The 25,164-nt window shown below is 40.9% G+C and overlaps 1 protein-coding gene across 1 annotated transcript in view; it reads right to left on the reverse strand.

Annotated features, from left to right (window-relative positions):
• LOC127210047 (PH and SEC7 domain-containing protein 3-like) overlaps positions 1–25,164 on the reverse strand; it is a 114,544-nt gene that overhangs the window by 38,720 nt on the left and 50,660 nt on the right. Inside the window, exon 4 of the mRNA XM_051169740.1 lies at positions 16,091–16,161. Within this exon, the coding sequence (XP_051025697.1) occupies positions 16,091–16,161 (71 nt within the window). The remainder of the gene's footprint in view (positions 1–16,090; positions 16,162–25,164) is intronic.

Genomic DNA, 25,164 nt, shown 5'->3' on the forward strand with positions numbered 1-25,164 from the left:
AATGACCATCCTGCCACTGGCCCATTCCCTTCTTACTCTTTAATTACCCCTTGAGATGGTCATAACTAGTCATACAGTTTCAACTCTCACCTGTATCATGACAAACTGCTGTGAATTATTAATAAGCAAGGCCAGCTGCTCACTATTAACACTTGGTGACCTCAGCACTTGAAACCACTATAATTACTCTTGGTGTATATTCTCTCTGTTAGTGTTTTCATTTAGGCTGCTGTAAAACTGCAACAATGCAAAAAGGCAACATTTCTTATGGAGCCTCTAAGTAAAAGCTAACAGTAATTGTCATCTTTTTGTTCTCTTTCCTCATTATTTTGTTTCAATATTAGTTTGTCCCCAATTTAATGCAGGTGTTTAAATCCCAAAGCCTTGTGCCCATGTCATTAAGAAGCTGGAAACTTAGCCTGGCATGGTGGTGTACGCTTTTAATTCCAGCCCTCGGGGAGGTAGAAGCAGGTGGATGACTGTGAGTTCGAGGCCAAGCTTCTTAGTCTACAAAGTGAGCCCGGGACAGCCAAGGCTATACAGGGAAACCTAGTCTCAAAAAATAAAACAAAACAGCACAACCCAAACCAACCAACCAAACAGAAGCTAGAAACTTCTTCCAGCTACAGCAGGTAGATGTTGAGTCTCTGGGTAGTGATTGGATTAGGAGGCCAGGTGGAGTCCCGTGACATCTAAGGTGAGGGCGGAAGTCTAGAGAAATACCTGTTCCTACCATATTGCTGACGTTTAGAGGGCCCTTGCCAGAGCCTGTGCCTTTACAACTATGAGCCCCAGCAAATCTCTCTTCTTTGCAAATGAGTTCACATTAAGCGATTATTGTAATTCTCAAAGCTGTAGAGAACACTGTTTAGGAAGAACATGCATGTCAAGGCAGACTGAGGCACTCTAAGGCACATCCCAGGTCAAGCTGGGAAGAATGCTTTTACACAAGAGAGAAATAGAAGATGAGGTATGTTTATTAGGAATAAACTGAAGTTATGGGTTTTAAATCTATCAGCTTCTATTTTTCTAGTTAATAGTAAACAATGTTATCATTATCTTAAATGCAAAAATATTAACAATACGATATGGTTACATAACTGAAATTAAGCAAGCAAGCAAATAAAATGAAGTGCAATCTCCTTCGGCCCCAATGGAAGCAGCTCTGCGGAGGGTGGTGCTCCTCAGGCTGATTTTACCCTACAGAATCCATCCTGATAGCTGTAGTATTTACTGATTAAGCTAGAGGATGGTATTTAAATGATGGGGTTGGGAAGGGAGAAATAAGGCACAAATTATTGTAATCAAACCATTTCAACCCAAGACTGTTAGCTGTGGAAACTAAATGTAAAACAGAGGGAATGATAAATCCAATCAAGACATTTTCTGTAACGAAAGAAAATGCTCATGACATCTAATTACAACCGATTTTCTCCAACAAATGAAGGTGAAAATGATGCCTGAAAACATGTTACTCTCCCCCGTGCTCCCCGCAATCTGCACTGCTTTATCTAGTATGACTCATTAGAGCACTCTGCCGTCCTAACAAGCAGCAAGAGTGTTATTTCACAAAGCTTGTTTTACAGTCATTTACGGCATGAAATAAAGAGCTCTTTCCCTTACAATGTTTGTTAATTAAAGCTTGTGTGGATCCACATCATAGCACCCATAGGTCCACAGATTATTGCATCAAGTTTGAAAAGTTTCCATTCTCAGGTGCCAGAAAGTAAAATCTAGAAAGTGACAAAATCGTCAGTGTCAGTGAAAAGCATGCTCAGGCTCTCTTCTGGTTGACGAATTATTTACTTAATACCTTATTAAATAGTTACGATTGATACATGCAATTAAAAAAATTGGCAAGTGGCAACACTCTTGATGTCCATCGAGAATAGTAAGCGTTGAGAGCACTCCCTTGTTTAATGTTGTGAAGCTATATGTTTAAATATTTGTAGCCGATGCAGGTATGATTACAACGTGACTAAAGTGTTGACTGCTATTCCTCCCTTAGAGCACTTGACACATAACCATCCCTGGCCAGCTCTGTGTCACAGTCAAGAGAGAAATGCTTGTTTTCAAAATTTCAAAAATACTAATACGCAATGGGTCCTAAGTTGTCCAATACTGCTTGATTCTTGCATGGTAAATAAATATTTCCTACGATTTGATAGTTATCTTTAAAACCCCTAGTATTTTCAGTTATTTTCTAAAATTACCCAGTTTCATTTTTTTATTTTTGACACAGCACAGAGGGTGCGTGACCATCTACAAATCTTGGCAAGAGGAAGAGTAATAAGTCACATGAGAACATATTTTGATCCATCACTAAACTGAGTGTATAAGTGAAAGTAACAAGCGTAAAGCTGAAAGGTGGCTTGAGTCTCATTGAACCTAATTTTCTCAAACATAAACAGTGTTACAGTAGAAAAACACCCAATATTTCTGTAGAAAGGAGAATTGAGAGAATAAGGCAAGGAAAGCAGAAAGATTGCAGTTTCCTATGTATCTGTTTAACTGGGTCCATCGTGTCTGACTTCTACATGACACTCCCTCAGTCTGCAGCTCAGGCACTAGCACATACAGCGAGAACTGAAGTGCTTTCTCTAAGGAAAGCCTTGGGCTTCAGTGAGGCACAAGACAATTTCCAGGATACACTTGACTCAGACTTAATAAGTATGAAGTTATCTGCAAACAGTTAGAACAACTGCCCTTAGGAACAGATTACAGGATACTTGGACCAACATCTGAAAAACAAAATCAAAAACATACTAAGAAGCCTTAAGAGCTTTTTTTTTTTTTTTAAAGTGAAACTAAAAGTTCTCATCATTTATTTTTTCAGTTAAGTACTAAGTCAAGACTGTGGAAGACCATTTCCATTCAGTACCAGACTGCTAAAGCACAAGCTGCTAAAGGCATGCTTGAGGCAGAGAGGAGGTGAGGAGGGAGAAAAGAATGAGGGAAAGAGAGGGGAAAGGAGGGGAGGGGCAGAAGGGTAGGGACAAGGAGGGAAGGAGGAAAGGGGGAGGAAGGGGGAGAGAAGGAGGGAGAGAGGGGGAGGGCGCGAGCTCTGGAGCCAGCAAACACACACTAGAGTGCTCAGGGGTAGAAAAACTGCTTGCTGTCAAGTCTGACAACTTGAGTTCGATCCCCTTGACTCACACATAGTTGAAGCAGAGAACAGAACTGGACTCCTACAGGTTGTCCTCTGACCTCCAGATTTGCACTATTGCGTGGATACATGCACACACCTGCCAAACAAGTAAAAGTGTGTGTGTCTGTGTGTGTGTGTTTTCAAGGTATACTTATATCATTACTGCACTGCCATCAGGTCTGACCATCACTTACAGCACTTTCGTAGAGTCCAAGTCCTGTGAGGGCAAGCCAATAGGGAATTCATGTAGTTCCCTCTAGACCTTTCACGTGATTGGTAAAGAGGTAGTAATATTTACTGAAAGTTAGTTAAGGAGAGTGGAAATTAAGTGAGAGAAGAAAGGTAAGTGGAGGAAAAAGGAAGGAAAAGTGAGGAAAGGAAGGAAGAAGATCAAGGCATATGCAAAGAGAATGGGGGAAGACGTGAAATTAGCACGCAGAAAGAAGCAAGGGCCTGAAATAGCCTAGGCCTACCTTCTACTTGCCCAGCAGGGAAGGGGCGATGAACCAGCGCATGCAACAAACTAGCTTCTGCTAGCTGGGGATCAAACTATAACTGCTTTTCAGCAGAATCTTCTAGAACACAGATTAAATGCTTAAAATCCAGAGGACCAGGTATGCTTCCAGCTGCAGGAGCGTATTAAGAACTTAGAGTTTTAAAGTATGATAATCACTCACATAGTGGACACATTTACCTAGTGGACTGGGTCAATAATCTATATCTGGAGGCATGAAAACTTGGGTGTGATGACAGTTCTCCTGTGGGAATGGACACCAGGCTTCGAAGCCCACTTCCCTGCCTCTTCTTCAAAGTATTAACCACTGTAGGCTGAAAGTGATTGAAAGTGGGTATATAACCTTTTCAAAGCATGAGAGGTCACAAAGTCAGCACTTTCACAGAAGGAAATAAAATGCCTTGAGTGCACAGGATTCGTAAAGGAACTGCAGGAGGCCTGGCCAGGATCATCCTGTCCTGGGCACTGTGGAGTTCAGTACGTGAGCTCTGAGCATCGTCTTGGTCTTGTTCCTGCCTGGCCAGGATCACTCCTGATTCTAACCATACTATAGACATAAAACAAAACAAAACCCTCCTCATTAAAATGGACTTTTTATAAAACCCTAGACACAGCTCAACAATACTCTTTTGGTAACAACAACAACAACAACAACAACAAAAAAGAAAAAAGAAAATGTTGGCATGAATCACAGAGAGCTCCCAGTGTGGCAATATTAGCAGCCTGATTGTCAGACTTCAAAATGGTTTTAAGTGTGCAAATATTTGTATCTGCCCCATTTCTGGTGTTGTATCCCACAGGTTCTACCTTGGAAGGTCCCATAAATTGTAATGTTACCTACCCATTCCATTTACCTGTGTTTTTTTCCCAGATTCTAACCTCTATTTTTTTATTTTTAATATTTTTTTATTTATTATTATTATTTTTTTTTTAGTGATGGAGACTAGCCCAGGCTAAATACTGCACCCGGTAGCTATAACCTCAATCTTTATCTTGTTTATTTTGTTACCCAGTGTTTTTTCAGAAGAGGGTAGAGGAAACTGTCCTCAACTTTTCTCTAACCTGGCATCTACCAACCATCACTCCACCAAAACTTTTCTATATATAATTTTCTGGTTGCTGGATGCATGTACCACGGTCTAATATCTGTTTCACCGGATGAGAATGTTCCTGACATCTCTGTTGCCCATGCTAACACTTTTTTTTTTCTTTCTTAGTTCTCCAGCCATTTCATTTAAGCTCCTTAACAAGTTTTCCTCTAGTAAATATGGTGTGTTTGTTTACCCCTGATCCTATCCTCTTACCTTCTCAACCTATAAAACTGGAATGGTAACATCCATTACTATATTTTAAATTATCAAGAATTTGTTGATGACTCTGTAGACTATATTTCCAGGCACTCCTTTGATGTGAATATGCATAATTCATATTATACATGGTCACTTCCTACTTCATAGAATTTTAAATTCAGTATCTTAGTTTGAACTCACCCACTAGATCCCTTCCTGTTCAAACTAGTCTGTATGTGTGGATGGTTCTACTTTTAGGTCAGTTTTCACATTGCAGCCGGGCTGATTGTTTCTAAACTATAAGAATTCTGTCACTGTCTATCTCAAACATTCTGTCTACACTTCACTCAGATAATCTCAACCCTTTAATCTAGCTTTCTAGGCCTTTTAAACCTGCCCTGACACTGCTTATATGCCACTGATCTTGAAGTTCCCCAGATGTGCTACGGTGTCACATCTATACATCCACATAAGCTTGTCCTTGTCATATCTCTATGTGAGTTTTATTTTTTTCATTTGTCATTTTAATATAGGCTTAGATATCATTTTCCTTAAAATTTCTTCCACGATCTTCCCTTCTCTTCTTAAGTGTTTTCTACATGTTTTAATAGCCCACTTCCTTCTTTGGAGACATTATGGAATCAAATTATTCCATTTGTTATTTATCTTTTCAAAGATAAATACTGAATTCAAAGAATACTGAACCCCCCCTTAGAGACTAAATTATGTTCCCACCATACCTGTTGTTTGTAACATTCTAAAAACCCACCGGTCTTAATCTTAAAGATGAGAAAAACCTTATCATCTCACTTCCTAAATAACATTATTGTCTTTGGTGCCAGAATAGTAATTTGTTAGCTAAAGTTCAAGTTAATGACTACATTACTTATAATGAAGTGTAAATCTGGGCATAGGAAAGATTCAGGTTGACATTAGAGGAAACTCTCATTGGTGTGCTGGGGGCACGTGTGTTGTCAGAGGACGGTTTTGAAGTCGCTTCTCCTCTTCCACCTTTACGTTAAGTTCCACCACGGATCAATCTCAAGTGGCTCTTCCATGGGATGTTTTCCTAGGGGGAGTTTAGACAGCTGAGGGGAGGCCCTCCCTCCTCCCCACGGCCCTACTCTAGACTAACAGAGTTCTCGTGTTAGTGTCTGAGAGACTGCGGTGCATGTGACCATGTTAAGGAGACAGTGACACGGAAGGTTGCAAGCACACAGGGCAGGTCACAAACTGGACAGATGTGAGCTAGTATGTCTTCGGTTTCGGGGAGGACTGATGACTCTCTCTTTGGTAAACCTACTTGGCTGAGACAGAGTAAGAGTGGAAGCTGGGTGAATGAAGACTAACAACTTGAAGATCTTTCCCAGTGTTTTAACATAGAGCTTAGTTTTCCTGATGACTTACACCCTTTGTTTGTTTGGGCTTTTCAGAGGAAGAAACTTTTACTACCTAATCTTAATGAAAACTTAAAACTGTATTTTCTTACACAGATAACAATCACTAGAGGCTGCTTCATAGTGGAAAATATTTTTTATAATTTTTAATTTTTTAAAAATATATTTTATTAATTTATTCATGTTACATCTCAACTGTTATACCATCCTTTGTATCCTCCCATTCCTCCCTCCCTCCCATTTTCCCCTTACTCCCCTCCCCTATGACTGTGACTGAGGGGGACCTCCTCCCCATGTATATGTTCATAGGGTATCAAGTCTCTTCTTGGTAGCCCGCTATCTTTCCTCTGAGTGCCACCAGGTCTCCCCATCCAGGGAATGTGGTCAAATATGGGGCATCAGAGTATGTGTGAAAGTCAGTCCCCACTCTCCACTCAACTGTGGAGAATGTCCTGTCTATCGGCTAGATCTGGGTAAGGGTTCGAAGTTTACTGCACATATTGTCCTTGGCTGGTGCCATAGTTTGAGCGGGACCCCTGGGGCCAGATCCGCCCATCATAATGTTCTTCTTGTAGGTTTCTAGGACCCTCTGGATCCTTCTATGAAAGGCTTGAAGTAGTTGCAGCATAGTTGGCAACAGACTGCTGTTCTAATGGCAGAGGGGTTCTGCGCATGCCAAGGAAATTGATGCCATGGAATTTGGACGGAGAATAAAGGTGTAAGAAAAGAGAACGGATGCAGAATCTAAGCAGACTGATGACCTTCAGGACAGATGGCGAAACCCAATGGTCTTTGCATCACCTGCTATAGCCCATCCACACCAGTGAGCTGATCTGGTGCTGAGACGAGTTAAATTGGATTTGGTCTAGGGAAATGGTGGCCCTTTTCTTATTACTTTCACCCAAATATAGGAGCTCCCTGACTTTTCATGGAATTTTATCATAACAAACTCATTGTACATTGAAAATATGAGTTATAGACACACTTAATTCGTTTCACCTAGCAACCATAGCTTAGCACTTAATACCACAGTCCACTGGAGCACCAATTTGCCCTCTTTAGGCTTCATGACACACTTATTTGAAACACAATTTTTTTATTATCATTCTACGGCTAGCCACTCCCCATTCATCCTATAGTATACACATGGGAGTATTATTGAAGATGAGGCATTCTACGCAATTGTTACTTTTTGGCTAAAGTGTTTTGTGCTATTTTATCAGCTATGTGATTGTTCGTCACAGATATATTCCTTCATTTTTGAAACCATTCCTGGGTGGCCCTCTTCAGTGAAAACTGTGTCAATGCCTACATTATTTTATGCTACTGTTTTGGAGAATGCTCACTCTACTTGATTTTCCCCTATTTCCTGATCTTCAAGTAGGAAGGCTATGCCTTAATTACCTTTGGAAGCCTGGGATTTTTTTCATAGTGTCTGGCATTTGGTAAGCTCTCAACAGTTCTAAGAGGATATGAAACAAAAAGCACACGAAGCCCAAATCACGCTGTCACTACACAGTTTCCCTTTGGTCTAGCATCTGCTACTGTGCTCTGGTAGAGTCGGCATCCAGGAGGATTAGAGATGATCAGCAATAGGCACCAAGAGCCCTCTGTAGGACACGTTAGCGGTGTGGCACCTCAATCCCAAGGCCACCTATTTACTGCAGTTCATGTGGGCAGCCAGCATCCCAAAGACCATCCTGAAGCAAAACCAGGCAGACACATCCATAAAAAACCCAAATCTGTCAATAAGCTTCCAATACGCGATGTTCTAGTCCCTAGGACTTACATGAGGTTATTGTGAATGGGTATTCTTCATTAATAGTTCACATTTCAAGCATTCCCTTTTTGACATTTTTATAAGAATGTTAACACTAATAAAAAGAAACCAGGACCTGATTATAAAAGATAGCTGCCTCCCTTGTCCCCCCTCCAAATCCTCTAACATTCACCTTCCTGTTCTCCTTTAAATTCATGCCTGTTTGTTCACTGTTTTTACATGTACACACACACACACACACACACACACACACACCCAACACACAAACATACACATAAACACATACACACATACATACACGCATGTATGTAAAGACAAAAATAAACATACCTACACATAAAACACATATGCGTGCACACACACACACATATACATACACATTTCTTCTATCTTTATAGAAGGAATTTTACACTATTTTCTCCAAATGCAATCTGCTGCATCATATAAGTCAGGAGAAGCCTTCATTTTGGAGCTCTCGTGCAAACTCGTGCTGAAGCAGCAACATATACAAAGTTGTTCCCTCCGTAACACTCAGCCTCTTCTCCTCTCTTTTTGGATGACTCAGAGTGAGAGCATCTAAGGCAAAGACAATGGGCTATAAAGTTGGTGACTTGGAAACAGCATTTTTTTTGGCATCACTCCATAAAATGTCGGTGCAAGAGTACTTCCCATGCCTTCCGCTTACCAGGAGACAGAGGTGGTGGGAATCCTGCGGTTAGGCACTCAAAGGAGAGCTTTAGTCAAAGACAGAGATGTTAGAGGCAACAAAAGAGTGAGCCAGGGGATGGGATTTATACAAGAGAAACAGCTGTGACATGTGGAATTTAATTTCAAAGCCTAGTTTCCTGAAGAGAGAAAAAAATCATCTGAAAGGACTGGTCTGGGCTCAGCAATGCACACATGCTAATTTGGTAAGGCCACAAAAGAGAACATACAAATCAGAAGCTGTAAAACTCCATAGGAAAGTAGAAGACAATACAAGACACTTGGCCAATGAAGAGCATGGTTAATCTGAATACCAACTCCTGCCTCCATGTATCTGGGTGCCAGGCAAAGGACGGTCAGATCCACATACATGATTTTAAAATGTCCCAAAAGGCAAGTGTTAATAGTTTCTAGTCTGTAATTCATGACACTCCTAGGAATCTGTATAAATATAACCTGTATAAATAGATATACAGGTGTTGGCTAGTTTTATGTCGACTTGACCGACCAACAAGCTAGAGTCATCTATGAAGACAGAGTCTCACCTGAGAAAACTGAGATCAGATTGTAAGGCAAGCTTGCACTTTTTAAAAAAAAATATGTGACTGGTGTAAGAAGACCCAGCCCGCTGTGCATGGCATCACCCTTGGGAAGGTGGTGGTCACCTTGCAGTAAAAAGGCAGACTGAGCAAGCCACAGGGAGCAAGCCAGTAAGCAGCATTCCCCTATGGCCTCCAGGCTCCAGCCCTACTTGAGTTCTTGCCTTGACTTCCTGCTGTGATTGACTATTACCTGATTTATTTTGTAAGCAAAATAAACCATTTCCTCCTGGAAGTTGGTTTTGGTCATGGTGTTTCATCTTAGCAACATAAATCCTGACTAAGACAGTACCATAATTTATAGCTATAAAAAAGTAAAAAGGATGTCTGAAAAACTGAAAAAGGTTACAGTATGGAAAATTATTTAACTCAATATATTGCAACCATATTAAAATAAATTCTTTCATAAGGGGAAAGGGGAGTTGTCTGTATGGTATGCTATTTGACAGTCACTAGATTAAAAAAAAATCACTTCTGAAAGAATTTAATGAGGAAGTGTTTAAGATAACACGTAGAGTGAAGAGGTCAAGACGGCAAAACTATGTTCTTATATGAATCCAAATGGATTTTAAAAACTTTCCCAGAGAGCGATGTTAGCAAAACAGAAGAAGGGGGAGCCCCAACTCATGCCCCCCACAGAAACACTGATTTTACAGTGACAAATTTTCTTAGGGTTTCTATTGCTGTGGGGAAATACCATGACAAAAGCAACTAGGGTTACTCAGCATAGGCTTCCATATCACCAAAGGAAGTCAGGACAGGCACTCAAGCATGGCAGGAACCTGGATGCAGGAGCTGATGCAGAGGCCATGGAGGGGCGCTGCTTCCTGGCCTTCTCAACATGGCTTACTCAGCCTGTTTTCTTTTCTTTTTATTTTTTTAAAATTTTTTATTAATTTATTCTTGTTACATCTCAATGGTTATCCCATCCCTTGTATCCTCCCATTCTTCCCTCCCTCCCATTTTCCCCTTATTCCCCTCCCCTATGACTGTTCCTGAGGGGGATTTCCTCCCCCTGTATATGCTCTTAAGGTATCAAGTCTCTTCTTGGTAACCTGCTGTCCTTCCTCTGAGTGTCACCAGGTCTCCCCATCCAGGGGAATGACCACCAGCCCAGAGATGGCTCCACCCACAATGGGCTGTGCCCTTCCCCATAAACCACTAACTGAGAAAATGCTTGCAACTTGATCATACAGAGGCATTTTCTCAATTGAGTCTATCCTCCTCTCTGATGACCTTACCTTGTGTCAAGCTGACACAAAACCAGCTAGTACACATGGAGGCCCAGAAACTAACAGAATGCCGGGATTTAGCCACAAGCATGCTAAATCTCAGGAGGGCACAGAACTGAGAAACCCACACTGTAACAGGTAAGAAGAACAGGTTCACTTTGCCCGCACCTACCCCTCCCTCAAGTTGGTGTGGAAGGGAAGATTCTGACCCAGGATTCTCCCCACCCCTGTCTGTCTCTGGAGAAATCAAAGAGCCAAGCATGCTTTCAGCGTTCTAGCTTTTCAGAAGGCTAACCAATTAACGAGTGTTTCTTGGCTCCCTATGAGCAGGATGGAACTGGCATGCTTTGGATGCCTGGGGATTGCTTAGAACAAAGGAAAGAAAGTGGTGGGTGGCTTGCTGTAGCCAGCACAGCTTGAAGTACTGGAGAAAAGCACTCAACTTTAAGGTTTCTCTCTGGGGAGGGAACAGGGGAGGAGAGCATGTGGCCAGGATTCTAGATTTTCCAAGGACACCTGGGAGGGGTTCAACCTTTGCCTTGCCTCACTCAGAACATTAGCAGAATTGATGGCTTGGGGCCTTGGGGCTGGGGAGAACAAAGAAGAAAAGTGAGAGCTTGGTACATAGAACACCTCTGTGCAGGGGACTGCTACAGCTCAAGATTTCTCCCTCGTGGGAGATGGAGAAGCAAGGACATGCTTCCAGTGTTCTGACTCTCCTTAGGACTGTCAGAGGAAACAGTAGCTGGCTGGTGACTCGGCATACATTGAGCGTGAAGTAACTATTCAGAATAAGGGAAAGCCAGGTGGCTGACAGCTGTGGAGCCACACAACATGGAGTAATGATGGCAGAGATCAGACGTGGAGATCAGACGGTGGATGGATAATGGTTTTCTGTAAAAGAAACTCGCGATCCTCTATAGCTGAGACACTGCCTGCACAGGTAAAAGAAATAGCATGTTCTTAAAGAGAGTCTCTAAACAGGCCTCAGGTGCTGAGAGCTTTCTCTATCAAGTACTTCTGAAGCCATTAGAAAGGGCTGCTTCTTCAGTTGGGAAGATTATAAACGGATCCTGGTTTAAAGAAGAGAAACAGATCTCCAGAAATCAAATGAAAAGAAGCTACATAAATTGAACAGGATAAAATGTAAAATATCTTAACTTTTTATAAAATAAAAAATCAGCATATTCGATATTATGCTTAAGAAAATGATGGGTAATAAACTGATTATAGGAACAAAGAAACAGAAATAGCTAAAGACAGAAGAGTTTTTAAACCAAAGAATACAATACCTAAAATGAAACATTTAACTGAGGGGTTCAACAATGGACTTGCTCAGGCAGAAAAATAGGACCATTTGAATTGTTCCATTCAGGGAGACTAAAGGGAGAAAAACAATGAAAATCATTTAGGAAAGCCTAAGTGACTACAGGGACACCAATATATGCATTATGGAAGTATAAGAAGAAAAAACAAAAAGTAGGTAAGGAGATTCTTTGAAGAAATAATGACAGAAAACATCTCAAGTATGGTGAATGAAATGGACAGATACAGCTCAACATGGTAGATGCAGCGAAATCATGCCAAGACTCATAATCTTAGGAAAAGTCAAAGTCTAGGAGAGAAAAAGGACTCAGCATATACCACAGAATGCCCACAAGACTATCAGTAGACTTCTCAGTGGCGACAATTCAGAGAGGGCTGTGAGATTTCATATACTGAGAGTCTGAAAATCACCACAGAAGAATTGTATTTGGCAAAGGAAAGGGCATTTCCACAAAATCTGTGCTACTATTACAACAAAGACCAACAGATGATGGTACTCAATCAAACAAAAGGGGAATGGCTAAATGGACTTAACAAAACAAACAAAAAGAATCAACTAAATGCTGTCAGTCAGAACCTTCCTTCAGATTTAGAAGGGGCAGCTTTCAAGTGAAATTATGAAAAAGGTAATCCATGCAAACGGTAGCCAGAAACGAAGAGAACTGCCTCCACTTGTAGTAGACAAAATAAACTTCAAATAAAAATGGCCAGAAGAGACAATGCAGTGAGAGTAAAGTCAATTCACTAGGAAGATAAGCCAAATCTCTCTCCTCATCCCTTCCCCTCCCTTCAACATTAGCGCTCCCAAACTTGTGGATCAAACATCAGAAGTGAAGAAAAAGCACCAAAGAATAACATTTCCACATTCCACGGCATTCACAGATAGAAGAATGGCAGGTAGAAAATCGAAGAGTAAACATATGACTAAAAGAATGCTATAGGTGAAATAGACATGCCCAGAACATAAGACGCGACAGTCTTCTGAAGTGCATGTGTAATCTTCTCTCCACCGTAGGTCACATGATATGTCACTAGCTTCACTGACTTAAGAGGGCTGAAATCATTTCAGTCATATCTTAGCAATTAAAATGGTATGAGCATAGCAGAAGAAGATATGCAGAGATTAGACACGCTCTTCTATAGTCTTTGAAGCAGTATGCCAAAGAAACCAAAAGAAAAAAAATAAGGAAATTTTTCTTGAGACAAATAGATAACAACGTATGAAATCCAAACACAGGAGATGCATCAAGAGCAGCTCCAGTAAGGGTTTATGGCAATTAAGACCTACAACAAAAAGGAATGCGACGTTAAGTTGCTTAATTTTATGCTTAAACAAACCTATTAAATAAAGGAAAGAATTAAAATCCAAGAAGACATTAAGCAGAGAATAGAAAACAAATGGTGGACTCTAAGAATTATCCCTCCTCCCAACAAAATTAGTCAGTATTTAGTCAGAATAATAAAGGAAGAGCCCAAATAAATAAATCAAGAGATGAAATAACTTCACTTGATAACACTGAAATGAAGAAGTTTCTAAGAAACCATTATGATTAATTATGTAGCAACATATTGGAACGAGTCACTAGGAACATAATCATCAAGGTTAAGTCATGGGAAAATAGAACACATTAACATCTACAACCAATTAGAAGATAAACTCAATGGAAAGAAAACAAAAACAAAGACAAAAAAACAACCAAAAACCTCTCAACAAAGATGAGCCTGGCACCAGATGGTTCACCAGTGAATTATGCCAGTGATTTTTAGACACGTTCAAAGCACAGAAGCGGGAACATATCCAAATTCCTCTTAGGGGCCAAAATGGCCTTGATATCAAAACTATAAAAAAAATACCATAAGAAAAGAAAGTTATGAGCCAGTATTCATGAATGTAGATGTAAAATCCTACCCATAACCATAGCAAGCTAAATTTGATGGCACATGAAAAAAATAAAAAACCCAAATTAGAAGTATTTATCAGCAAGGATGGAGCATAATTTAGCATAGGAAAATCAACCAAACCATAAAATCTCATACGGAGATTCACATTTATATTCCTTAGCAAATCCATTAAATATACCTAATAAAATTCAATATATTTTACCAATATCATGATGAAATTATTTAAAAACTAGGCATAATTTGATATGCTCATGTATATAGAAAATCTAAAGCCTACTAAAATTGCATTAAAATTAATAAAATCAGCAATGTTGTATATTGTACGCTAATACACTAAATCAGCTGCATTTCTATGCACTAGCTGGAAATAACCTGATGAGGAATTGATAATCCCATTAGAAAAGTGTTAATAAACATAAAAAATTAAGACCAAGCAACCACAGTAACAGAAGATTCATACAGTGGAAACTGTGAGGCACTGCTGAATGAAATTATACAGAAAAAATAAAGAGATAGGTCATGTTCATACTGGGAGATTTAATATTGTTAGAATATCTATATTATTCAAAGTGGCCTACAGATTCAGTGGAATCAATATCTTTGTTTGCTTTTTTGTTTGTTTGTTTGTTTAGACAATGTTTCTCTGTGTAGCCTTGGCTGTCCTGGAATCACTTTGTAGAGCAGGCTGGCCTCAAACTCCATCTGCCTTTGCCTCCCAAGTGCTGGGATTACAGGCGTGCACTACCATGGCCAGCTCAGAATCAGCATCTTATTGACATATTTTTTTTTTTTTACAGAAATTAGAAATAAATTCTAAATTCACAAAGAACACCAGAGGTCCAAGATAACCTAGAGAAAGAGCAATGTGGGAGGAATCACAGTCTTGGTTTCAAAACACACAGCAAAGCTCCAGCACAGCGTGGTCTGAAGGCAGAACAATGCCGAGAGTCCCCTAAGTACATGACCGCATCCTTCTCAGGGCCCAGAGATACACCACGAGGAAAGATGGTGCTAGGAAATCTGTCCATCCATACACATCCCAGAGCAAACATAAACACTAACAGGAGGGATTAAATACTTAAATATTTAAGACCCCAAACCACAAGTCTCAGAAAAACAAAAAACAAAGAAAGAAAATATTGGTGACAATTTTTGGACAAGCCACCAAAAGCACAAGGAAGCAGGGAACGACTGAACACTGAGTAACCGTAACCTTGGGAAATGGGAGAACTCCCTGGTGCTTAATGCTCCAAACAACAAGCGGCATCTACAACTCTCTTGCAAAAAAAAAAAAAGACAGAAGTGAGAAAATAAGCAAAATACTATTTGAAGAAGCACAGTTCTTGAATAGAATTTCTCTAAAGATATCCAAATGGTCAATAGGTACTTCCAAAGGTAGTCAACAGCACTACTATAAATAAATGTACACACACATTTGCATGTATACGTGTACTCATGCGCGCGCACACACACACACACACACACACACACACACACACACACACACACACACACATTTACTTCCTTTTCATTTTCTGGCAAACATTTCTAAGACTCTTAGACTAGCTACCTTGCCAAAAACATGTTTTGGGAGATGGCCCGGCAATAAGAACTTGTATTGCTATTCAAGAGGTCAGGAGTTCAGTTCCCAACAACCACATCAGGTGGTTCACAACTGTCTATAATTCTAGATGCAAGGCGTTTGACAGCATCTTCTGAACGCCACAGGGCAACTGCACACAAGTGCACACAAAAACACATAGATACACATAATTAAAAATACGCATGACTTTGTGCCACAGGACTCTGCACCACATGACTTTGTCTCACATGACCCTGCACCACGGGATGCTGAGTGCACATCAGTTCTCTGCCTTTGCCTTCAGTACTCTCATTAACTCTCTTAAAAGCTATGTCTATGTATCACCGTATGATCTGGGAGTTACCTGCAATTAAGATGAGAAGGAAAAAAAAAAAACTTTTGACTGCCATCGGCCATTATCAAATAAAGTCGATTATTTGGTGAAGTATAGCCAGGGTAATTGACACAGCTTATGGACTTCAATAAACTGTCCCCACAGCAAGACACGCACGCACCTACGCTTATGATATAGTGTCCCCACAGCAGTGAGACATGCACGCACCTATGCGTGCAGTGTCCCCACAGCAATGATTGTGTTTTCCTGATGGTACTTTACCTTTTGTAAGTAAAGAACTGTTCCCTTCAGGACAGCGTAGAAGGTTTTCCATCCTCGCTTTCCTCTTGGAGCTAAGAGAGAGGAGAAATGTGAAAGTTTAGTTAACAAAAACAGCATTTTAGAAGGACAATTTATAACTTCAACATGATGACAGTTTTTCCCAATATTCCTTATTTACTAGTTATGGGTAGAATGAAAACTCAAAGCTTCTCTAAGTCTATTTGTATGGAAATACTTTCCACGTATTGTTGAATTGCAACCCTGCAGTAATCCTGTGGAGCAGGCATGATGACTTCCCTCTTTATAAGAGTGCACATAGACAAGTGTCTTGCTCATGGTCATATGTCTGCAAGGAGAAGCAGGGGACAGAGCCCTGGGAGCCTAGCTCTCCTCTCTGTCCTCCAGCACCGATGACTCCCAGACTAGGAAAATGAAAATAGGCAGATTAATGATGCCCGTGAGTTCAAGAGACTGTGCCACAGGCTAGATTAGAAAGGGACTGCTTGCTTGGCATGTCCCGCCAATGCTTCAGCCCAAGGACAGCTCTGTGATCCCTTCTATGCACGTTGCATAGACTCCGATGCTGACATTGCCACAATGCAATTAGAATGACTCAAAAACAGACATCCTTCATCTTTAGAATTCGCAAACTTATGTGTAGTGTAAGCAGATTTAGGTACTATCTCAAAGATTCTCCCAAATCAACTCATTCGCAAGTCTTTGTATTCCTTTTAATTTTCTAGAATATAAAGCAGAATTTCTCTATTCACTTAAGCAACTCAACAAATCACTCAAACAAAAACGCAGATCAAAGAAACTAGCTCTTCAAATAAAACTGAAATATCTAACTAGAAGACACTATCACCTGGATGTTGTTTTCTCAAACATGTTAGCTCAAACACGGGGGTGGGGTGCATTCAATCATATCCCTTTAGTGTGCATTTGGCTTTCTTTAATTTGGACACCTGATTAATTTAGGAAATATTCATATACAAGTCTCTTTCAACTGAATTCTCAGCACTCTCAGCTTGGGGTCTGGGTAAGCACCCACCTACAGAACCCAAGTGTTCCTGCCAGCTGGCAAAGAGATAGCCACCTGGCAAAGAAAGGCCTCAAGACATCCGCTCTGCAGGCTTCCAGGGAAATAGAAAATACCGTCCCTTCTGTTTCTACTAGGTGAAGTTTAAAGCTATGTGCTGAAAAGATTTTTAAAGCACATTACGATATCCTTTTAAAAAAATGACAGTGGACTAACATGAAGGAGAGTTTGTCAGGTAGCCATGGTGAGCTAGCAGATGATACATTCTGATCCCGCTGTGTCATCTGCTGCCAAGTGGACTCAGAGGTAGCACCATGCCTTCTAGAATTCACATTATCTCAGGATTTCAGGAGGGCTCTGAAAAAACTCACACAATCCCTCAGGACTTTAGCCCATACATTAAAATGTGTGGATAACTTTCCATAAGCAAAGGACTGGCTAAACACAGAAATAGAGAAAAGACTGTTATTTCCTATGAGAAGTTTACAGGTCCTGGTATTGGAAAGCTTCCCCTGACACCCAGAGATTAGTGTAGGGCATCATGACAAAGCAATGCAAATATCTACACATATTTTTTTTTCTACCATAAAGTAGAAACATGTCTCTGGACCCAAGTTCAGGCTCTGTAGCATCACCACAGTGCATCTATCAGAAACAGATTCTAAGAGCCAATTCGTGAGAAGCATCAGCCTGAATGTCACCTCTGAGGACCAATGCCAACTTACCCTTTACTGCACTCACTACTTTCCCACTTTTCAGAGAAGCATACAACTTGATCTTGTCTTGTCAATTACAGTGGGGTTGTTTAAGAATTAAATATAGTGATTTGTGATAGCCTCAACAAGTGGATGTTCATTGACTACAGCCAGTTTGCAGTAAGGCAGATCTCCAAGTGCTTCTCACCACAAGGCTAAAGGCAAGCGACTGTTATCATGTCTGTTTTCTCAGAGGACTGTGGTACGATACGTGAAGTGGGAAGAGGAGGACCCCTGTGCACAGGAGTAGGCTGGGAGCACCTCTGATTTCCATTCCTACCGTCGCCATAGAGTTGCTATTGAGACTGTGTGAAGCCAGGCTCATCACAATGGTTTGGACACCAGGAAAAGAGCACTGCTCCTTAGAATGACAACTGTGGGAATAGTACAGGCAGGAGAAAAGAGAGCACCGAGGTTTGAAGTAGACTGAGACAGTGAAATGGAAGATGAGAGGGGAGGAGACTTTACCTGAGTCCTGCTATGGCTGCTGGGCTAGCTTTGTTTATATCAGTTCTAATTGATCTACACCAACCATTCAAGTAGATAATGACCTTTAACTCTTCCTAACATATCTGTAACTAATTACTTTTGCATTCCTGAAAAGTTACAAAAGCTGCCTAAGAGACTGTCTACTAGGAGATTCCAAAGCTGCTTTAATGAGGAAATTCAGATGAAGAAACAAGTTAAGGACACGCTAGGACTGAGGTGCTAGAAAGGAGGTAGTGAGAGGGGCAGGAAGGGCATGTAGGTACTTCCTCTGGTTTCCCTGAAATCTAGGGCCTTCAAATGTATCCCAGCTCACAGCTAAGATCTTACAATATAGGCATATCCCTGTCTCTGCTCTCTCCAACATTTCTAGAGAGTAATGCAAACATCAATAATGTATAAACATGGTATTAAGAACATTCAAATACCACAGTGGAGTGGAGAGTGGGGTCTGACTTTCACACGAACTCTGGTGCCCCATATTTGACCACGTCCCCTACATGGGGAGGCCCGGTGGCACTCAGAGGAAGGATAACAGGCTACCAAGAAGAGACTTGATACCCTATGATCATACAGAGGGTGAGGAGGTCCCCTCAGTCAGTCATAGAGGACGGGAATAGGGTGAAAGTGGGAGGGAGGGAGGAATGGGAGGATACAAGGGATGGGATCACAATTGAGATGTAATATGAATAAATTAATTTTTAGAAAAGAACATTCAAATATTCCACATGGATAAGCTAAAACATGATCTCTACAAGAGAGCCTTGGTTACGATCCACATTTTGCTGCGGTTAAGTCTGAGACCCCCCCACAGAATTCAACACACATGTGTACCCCATTACTGAGCACTTTCACTCTGCTATGTGCTTAGGCCAAGGCATGTTAAACCAGATCTTGGGCACAGTGTCGTTGATGGCTATGAGAAAGAAGGGTGACCAGATTAAGAGCTGATTCTGCAATACCGTGACCTTTCAGGGAAGATACTGCCTCAGTTGAATTGCAGACACACTTTAGTGAATGGGATGTACAGTTGTACCAGTACATACTCCTTTGACAGTCAGCCCTGGCATGGGCACTGTTTCTTGCCCTCTATGAGCCAATGTCACAACTGAAGAAGGCCAACAAGATTCTGCAATTATTGTTCTATAACATACATACATTTTTTTCCTACAAAATAAAAGCTGGCAGTGGATCTAGAGATGCTCAATACTACTTTGACAGTATTACAAAGCAATCGTTATATTCTTATCCTGTGCCCTCAAAGGAAAAGAAGAGGTTCACCATCCTACTCAGACTAATAGCACTTTTTCAAGACAGAAATGATGTATGCTAAATTAGGATATAGGTAGTGTGAATATTTTATTTTTGCCTAGTGGGTCTTTGTGATTTGAAGTTGAGAAAGAGGAAAAGAACAGGGCGAAATGTTTAACTGGGGAGTGTGCACTTCCGTAGAGCAGAAGGCATACCACATCGCTAAGCCACGCAAGGAATGGACAGTCTTGTCCCATTTTTAACCATTCCTCACTGAGGGCAGAGGTCAGCAAGCCATAGCAAACATCAAAGAGGAAGATTCTGCTTACAGACCGGGTCTGAAGGCTAACGTGCAGGCTCTGCCAGGACACCCAACAGCACAATTCCAATGCAAAATTCTATCAATTTCATTAGGTTCATGGAGAACTATGTTCAGAAATACACCACAATCCCAATGAGGACATCCCGAAATAACCCCAACATTTTGCTGAACTCAAAGAAAGATGCAGTCAGCAAACGTTCTAGCCTAACACAATGAGGGCATAGCTAGATTAGATTTGTGAACGGCAGGAGGTATTTTTAAAAGTTACTTTATTTCCCTAGCGATGGTGTCTCAAGTGTTGGCAGAGTCCTCCCAGGTATACATCCTTCAGGGGACAGGTCAGGTGTCCAGAATCTGTTTCCTGTAAAACTGTTTTGCCAAGATTTAGATAAGCCATAGATGATACGGGAATCAATAAGGGAAGCTAAGGGAAACTGATGCATACTTATCCTTCACAAAATATCCTCAGGCCAGGTAACAACCTTGGTATTAAACCTTTATTAACAGAGTAGAGCTCTGATACTTTCAGATTAGTACTTGAAGCAACTGAGGAAAGGGCAGTAGGGCATGGTAGTTAAAGACCATAATGCCAGCACGTACTCAGGAAAGACCACCTTGAGCTTGAAGCTAGCCTGAGTGGAACTACAGAGGTCAGGCTAGCACGAGCTACAGCGAAGACTCAGTTTCAGAACACCAAAATAACATCCACGTCATCATCATCAACAATAACAGTAAAGAATTAAAAAAAAAAAAAAGGTCATTTATGGAAAAACATTAATTGGTCCATTAAGATGCTGTTGGATATGGAAAAAAATCAGAAAATAACCAGTTAATGGGACTAATATGGCTTGACAAATTATGAGGATCTTGAGGGAACAGCAGGGACAATTGACTTTAATGTTCTAGGAAAGAGATATCATAACTCTTTTTTTTTTCTTTGAGATATCATAACTCTTATAGGTGGGTCTGGTTGAGGACAGATGCTGGAAAACTTGTTCTAGTAAACTTTAAAACACTGAGTGTAGCAAACTCTTAGTGAAGCTCTGTAACTTCAGCTAAGCGACACCTGTAGACACTGAGCTAAAAAGACCAAGCAGACTAATGAGTAGCCTTCGTGCCTTGTGCTCTGTATAAAACTTACAAAGAGATAAGTGCTAAAATGAAAGTTGCCAGTCTCTTACAGTCTGTCTCTAAAGTTGCAGGTCACTGATAATCAGAGAAGGAGAGGCTTTTTAAATTCAGAAGCACCCCATGACCCAGGGAATGGCACAACCACAACCACTGCTGAGAGTGCATCTCTACAAATAGCAATTCAAGTCAGTCATTGTCATTGTAAGTCAGCCAAGGCTCGGTGGCACCTTTAAAATGCCTCTAGGCAAAAATTGCTTCAGGCCAATAAAAATAATCCATAGTGGCAAGTATGAACAGCCCCCAGACAGGATTTGTTTTTTAAGGAAAGTGACACAGCATGGCTGGCTCTCCCATACTCAGGAGCTTTACAAGGGACCTCAGCAACTTCTGAAAGGTCACTCAAACTGTGCGCTTCACACTTAGCTTTCTTTCACTCGGGCCAAAAGTCTTGCACTTATCAGACTGCCGCAGCTGTCAAGTGCCCCCCACCTTCCCATTAAAGGGTGACCGGTGTGTACCCCCGAAGACTGACAAAACAGCTGCTTTTCTTCTGCCAGTCGCTAAATGATGCTAAGACACTGCCAACTAATAAACCATCCTCCAAACTCATCCATTTACTGTGAACAGCAGAGCCTGGCCTCTGTATTCTCGGTTCCCTACCTGTGCTTCTGTCAGCGACAGATACTAGCCACCCACCTCACAGGGGGGAAACAGTTCCAGCAGGGTGCCATGACTGTGAGCCAAGCACTCAGGAAGGCAGGGACGGGGCAGGGGCAGAGGCAAGCAGATCTCTATGAATTTGAGTACAGCCTGGTCTACAAAATAAGTCCTGGAGAGCCAAGGCTACACAGAGAAAACCCTGACTCAAAAAAAAACAAAACAAAAAAAACAAAAACAAAAACAAACAAACAAATAACAAAAACAAAAACAAAAGAAAAGAGTTCCCAAAAGTAGTATACTCAATTCCCAAGAATGGACCTTGATGTAGTTGCTATTATTTCTCAGGTCCTCAGACACTAGCATTTCTCCAGTGAACATCTTTCTCCTGCAGACTCCTTCATGCATTTGTAGTTAAGCCTGCATCTAATCAGGGTTGTATTTACACCGAACATGTAGATGTTTTTTATAAAATCCTGGACAACATAGCATAGCAACTATTTCCAGAGCACACGCTTGTCTAGGGACGACAGCAGTGGAGAGATGAGTTAAGTGCACGGACCATGCTCTTAGGTCATGCGCAAATAGCCCATCAGGACCCAGCAGTTGGAACCAGAGCTCTGTAGCTAGGGAGAGACGACCGTGCAACAGTCTTAAATCCCAGAGAAAGCACCTACAGTCATACCTTACTCATTACCACTTTTGAATGATAATCACATGGTAATACATGTTATACTTTTCTGTATGTATGACCATTTTCCAAACATTCTTATATTTAATTAACTACATTTGGCTATGACTTTAAAGTACACCCTTGTATTAATGTGTAATTAACTAACACGTTTTAGGATGCATACACATATTCGTGTACACCAGTGGCAAAAATAAAAACTTAAATACACACACACACACACACACACACACACACACAAAACATAAAGTAACAACACCCTCCATAAAATATCAGATTAGTAGTCTAGGGACAACTACTATCACTAATATGATACACAGCCTTCTAAAATTTTTATGATGATGTGCACATTGCAGTACTAAACCTGTTTGAAAGCTGTAGGATGCTATGTCATTCAACAAACAACAGATACAAAGGGTAAGGCTGTGCGGCTATGCCATACCCTTCTAGCAAGGCCATGATATTCTGTAGCTAAAATAACGGCCCGGTTCCTTCTGTGAGCCAAGCACAGGTGTAGGTGTCTCCAGCTTGAGGCTTCCGTGCTCTGCTCATCTGTGCTCTGTTCAGTTAATGTTGGAATATTCTCACCCATAATCTCTATCACAAAAGGTTTCATTCCCTTCCTTCTGCGGCTTCGCGCTCTGCTCAGTTCAGTGACACCTACTCAGATATATTTGTCTCTTCCTACCTTCCCCTCCAAGAGTAAGTATTACTGGCACAAAACTGGTGCTCAGAAAAAAAAAATGTTTTTTAAATGTATCAATGATCTATCTCATTTCAAAGGTCAGGTTCTTAATTTGGTGCTGTATGGAGCCCAAAATTCTCGTACATAAATAAAGTTTTGGTACTGTGATGAATTCTTTTAGGGAACCAGTTCAACCCCTTTTATCTGTAGCTTTGCTTCTGTGGTCTCAGTTACCCAGCAGGAAATTCTAGAAGCTAGCAATTCATAAGGTTTAAACTGAATGCTGCTCTGAGCAGTGAGATGCAATCCCAAATCATCAGGATTGAGCCAGCCCAAGGTCCCTTTACCATCCACATACATGCCCACCATGGCCATACTCTTTACACAGGTCCTTAGTAACCATCTCCAACACACTGTCTTGGTTTTGTAAATTCTCTACAAACCTTACTGCACTTCCCAACAGACCCAGAGCACAAGAGTAGGGATGCTGGCAGCTTGAACATGCAAAGGAACGGTGCAAAGTGCTTCCTTTAAGAGGAAAGAAGGAAAGGAAAAACGAATCTTGGGTTGAGTTTGTTGGGACCTATGTTAAGAATGACTCTTCTATCCATTAAGTTAAAAAGAAGGAAAAAGAAATCCATGCTGATTTACTGCAGCACTTCAAAATGCAAACATTACAACAAGAGTATACAATGGCTGCTTAATGCATGGGGAAATGGCATTAGCTGACAGGGTTTATTCTTGTGCCCAATTTCAGACAAAGAGTAGGGATCTAGGAACACATGCCGTGAGGAAAGTGGAACTACTCTGCTCTTGTTCATGTTGTTACTGGCGCTCCTAGCTATTAGGTCCAGGGCATCATGCATAAGCGAACCTATGAGTTCCACTGTGCATTCCCCACACAATATTTTTAATTTCAATTTTAATTACTGAAGAATTCAATACTTGCATTATATTACCACAGCAGAAATACTGAACTTATTTTCTTCCTTCTCTTAAATGTTAACTAAACCTAAAGGGTAAACAGTAAAAATAGAAGCACTTCCAAAAATTCGATGCAGCAAAAACTGCATTTCTCTTCCAGCAAGACATGCGTCAGAGACTCTGTACCCAGACTTTTTTGGTGCTGAGATTGGCAGTTTATGTTCTAGTGTTCCCTGTCAAAAGCACTGCTTCTGAGGAGAATGGTGGGTGGCCTCTTTTCGCTAACTTCATTGCCGAAAAGGGTAGAATTAAATTAAAGACGCAGCCAACAAAAAGGAGATTTTGGTTTCGGATGTAGGACTGTGAAAGGGCCTTCTTGTGGAAAATACAGGAAACTCTACCGAACCCCTATTGGATACATCTATGGCCTCTTACACTGGACAGCTCTTGGACCGTGTGTGGATAGCTAACACTTCTTAGATACCCAGTTTCCAAAGAAAAGCAAAGTAGAAAGGAGAGGGGAGACCTTAGCTTCTTTTAAAATAATTGCTTTTTTTTTCTTTTCTTAAATGAGTCTCTCTCTTACAAGAGACAACTGTCTTTTGGAGAAAAATATCACTTTTATTATCTCTTAATTATAGTATCACTGTTCCGAATGTTATACATTAGCAAAGAATTCTGCCTGCAATGCCATTATCAACTTTGTTTTCAGCATGTGGGACTCAGGATAACATTTACTCGCCTCACGTTTGACATGTAGGACTGAATTTTTGAAACTTCTGATGACGGACAATTGTGCAAATCCCTCTAAAGTGAGCTGAAGTCCCTAGCTTTCTGCGCACGATATGTTGTGGTACCCAGCCACCTGCATGCCAATGAAGAAGACTGCAAATGTCTCCCATCATGAGTTCTCTCAGCCTTAAAGTGCTACCAATGTTAAAATACTTCAAAGACATCACAGGTATATAATATGAGCACAGAATCCACACAAAGATGCAACAATTAAACACTTAAAATTACTAAAATGGTAACCTCTGATTCGTCTCTCTGGTCCTCCTCCCCTCTCCCCGCCCCCCACCAAGGGAATCTACTTTTCAACACTTTTTAAAAATTTTTTTTATTAATTTATTCAT

The sequence above is a fragment of the Acomys russatus genome, chromosome 27 (assembly GCF_903995435.1).
Source record: "Acomys russatus chromosome 27, mAcoRus1.1, whole genome shotgun sequence".
NCBI lineage: Eukaryota > Metazoa > Chordata > Mammalia > Rodentia > Muridae > Acomys > Acomys russatus.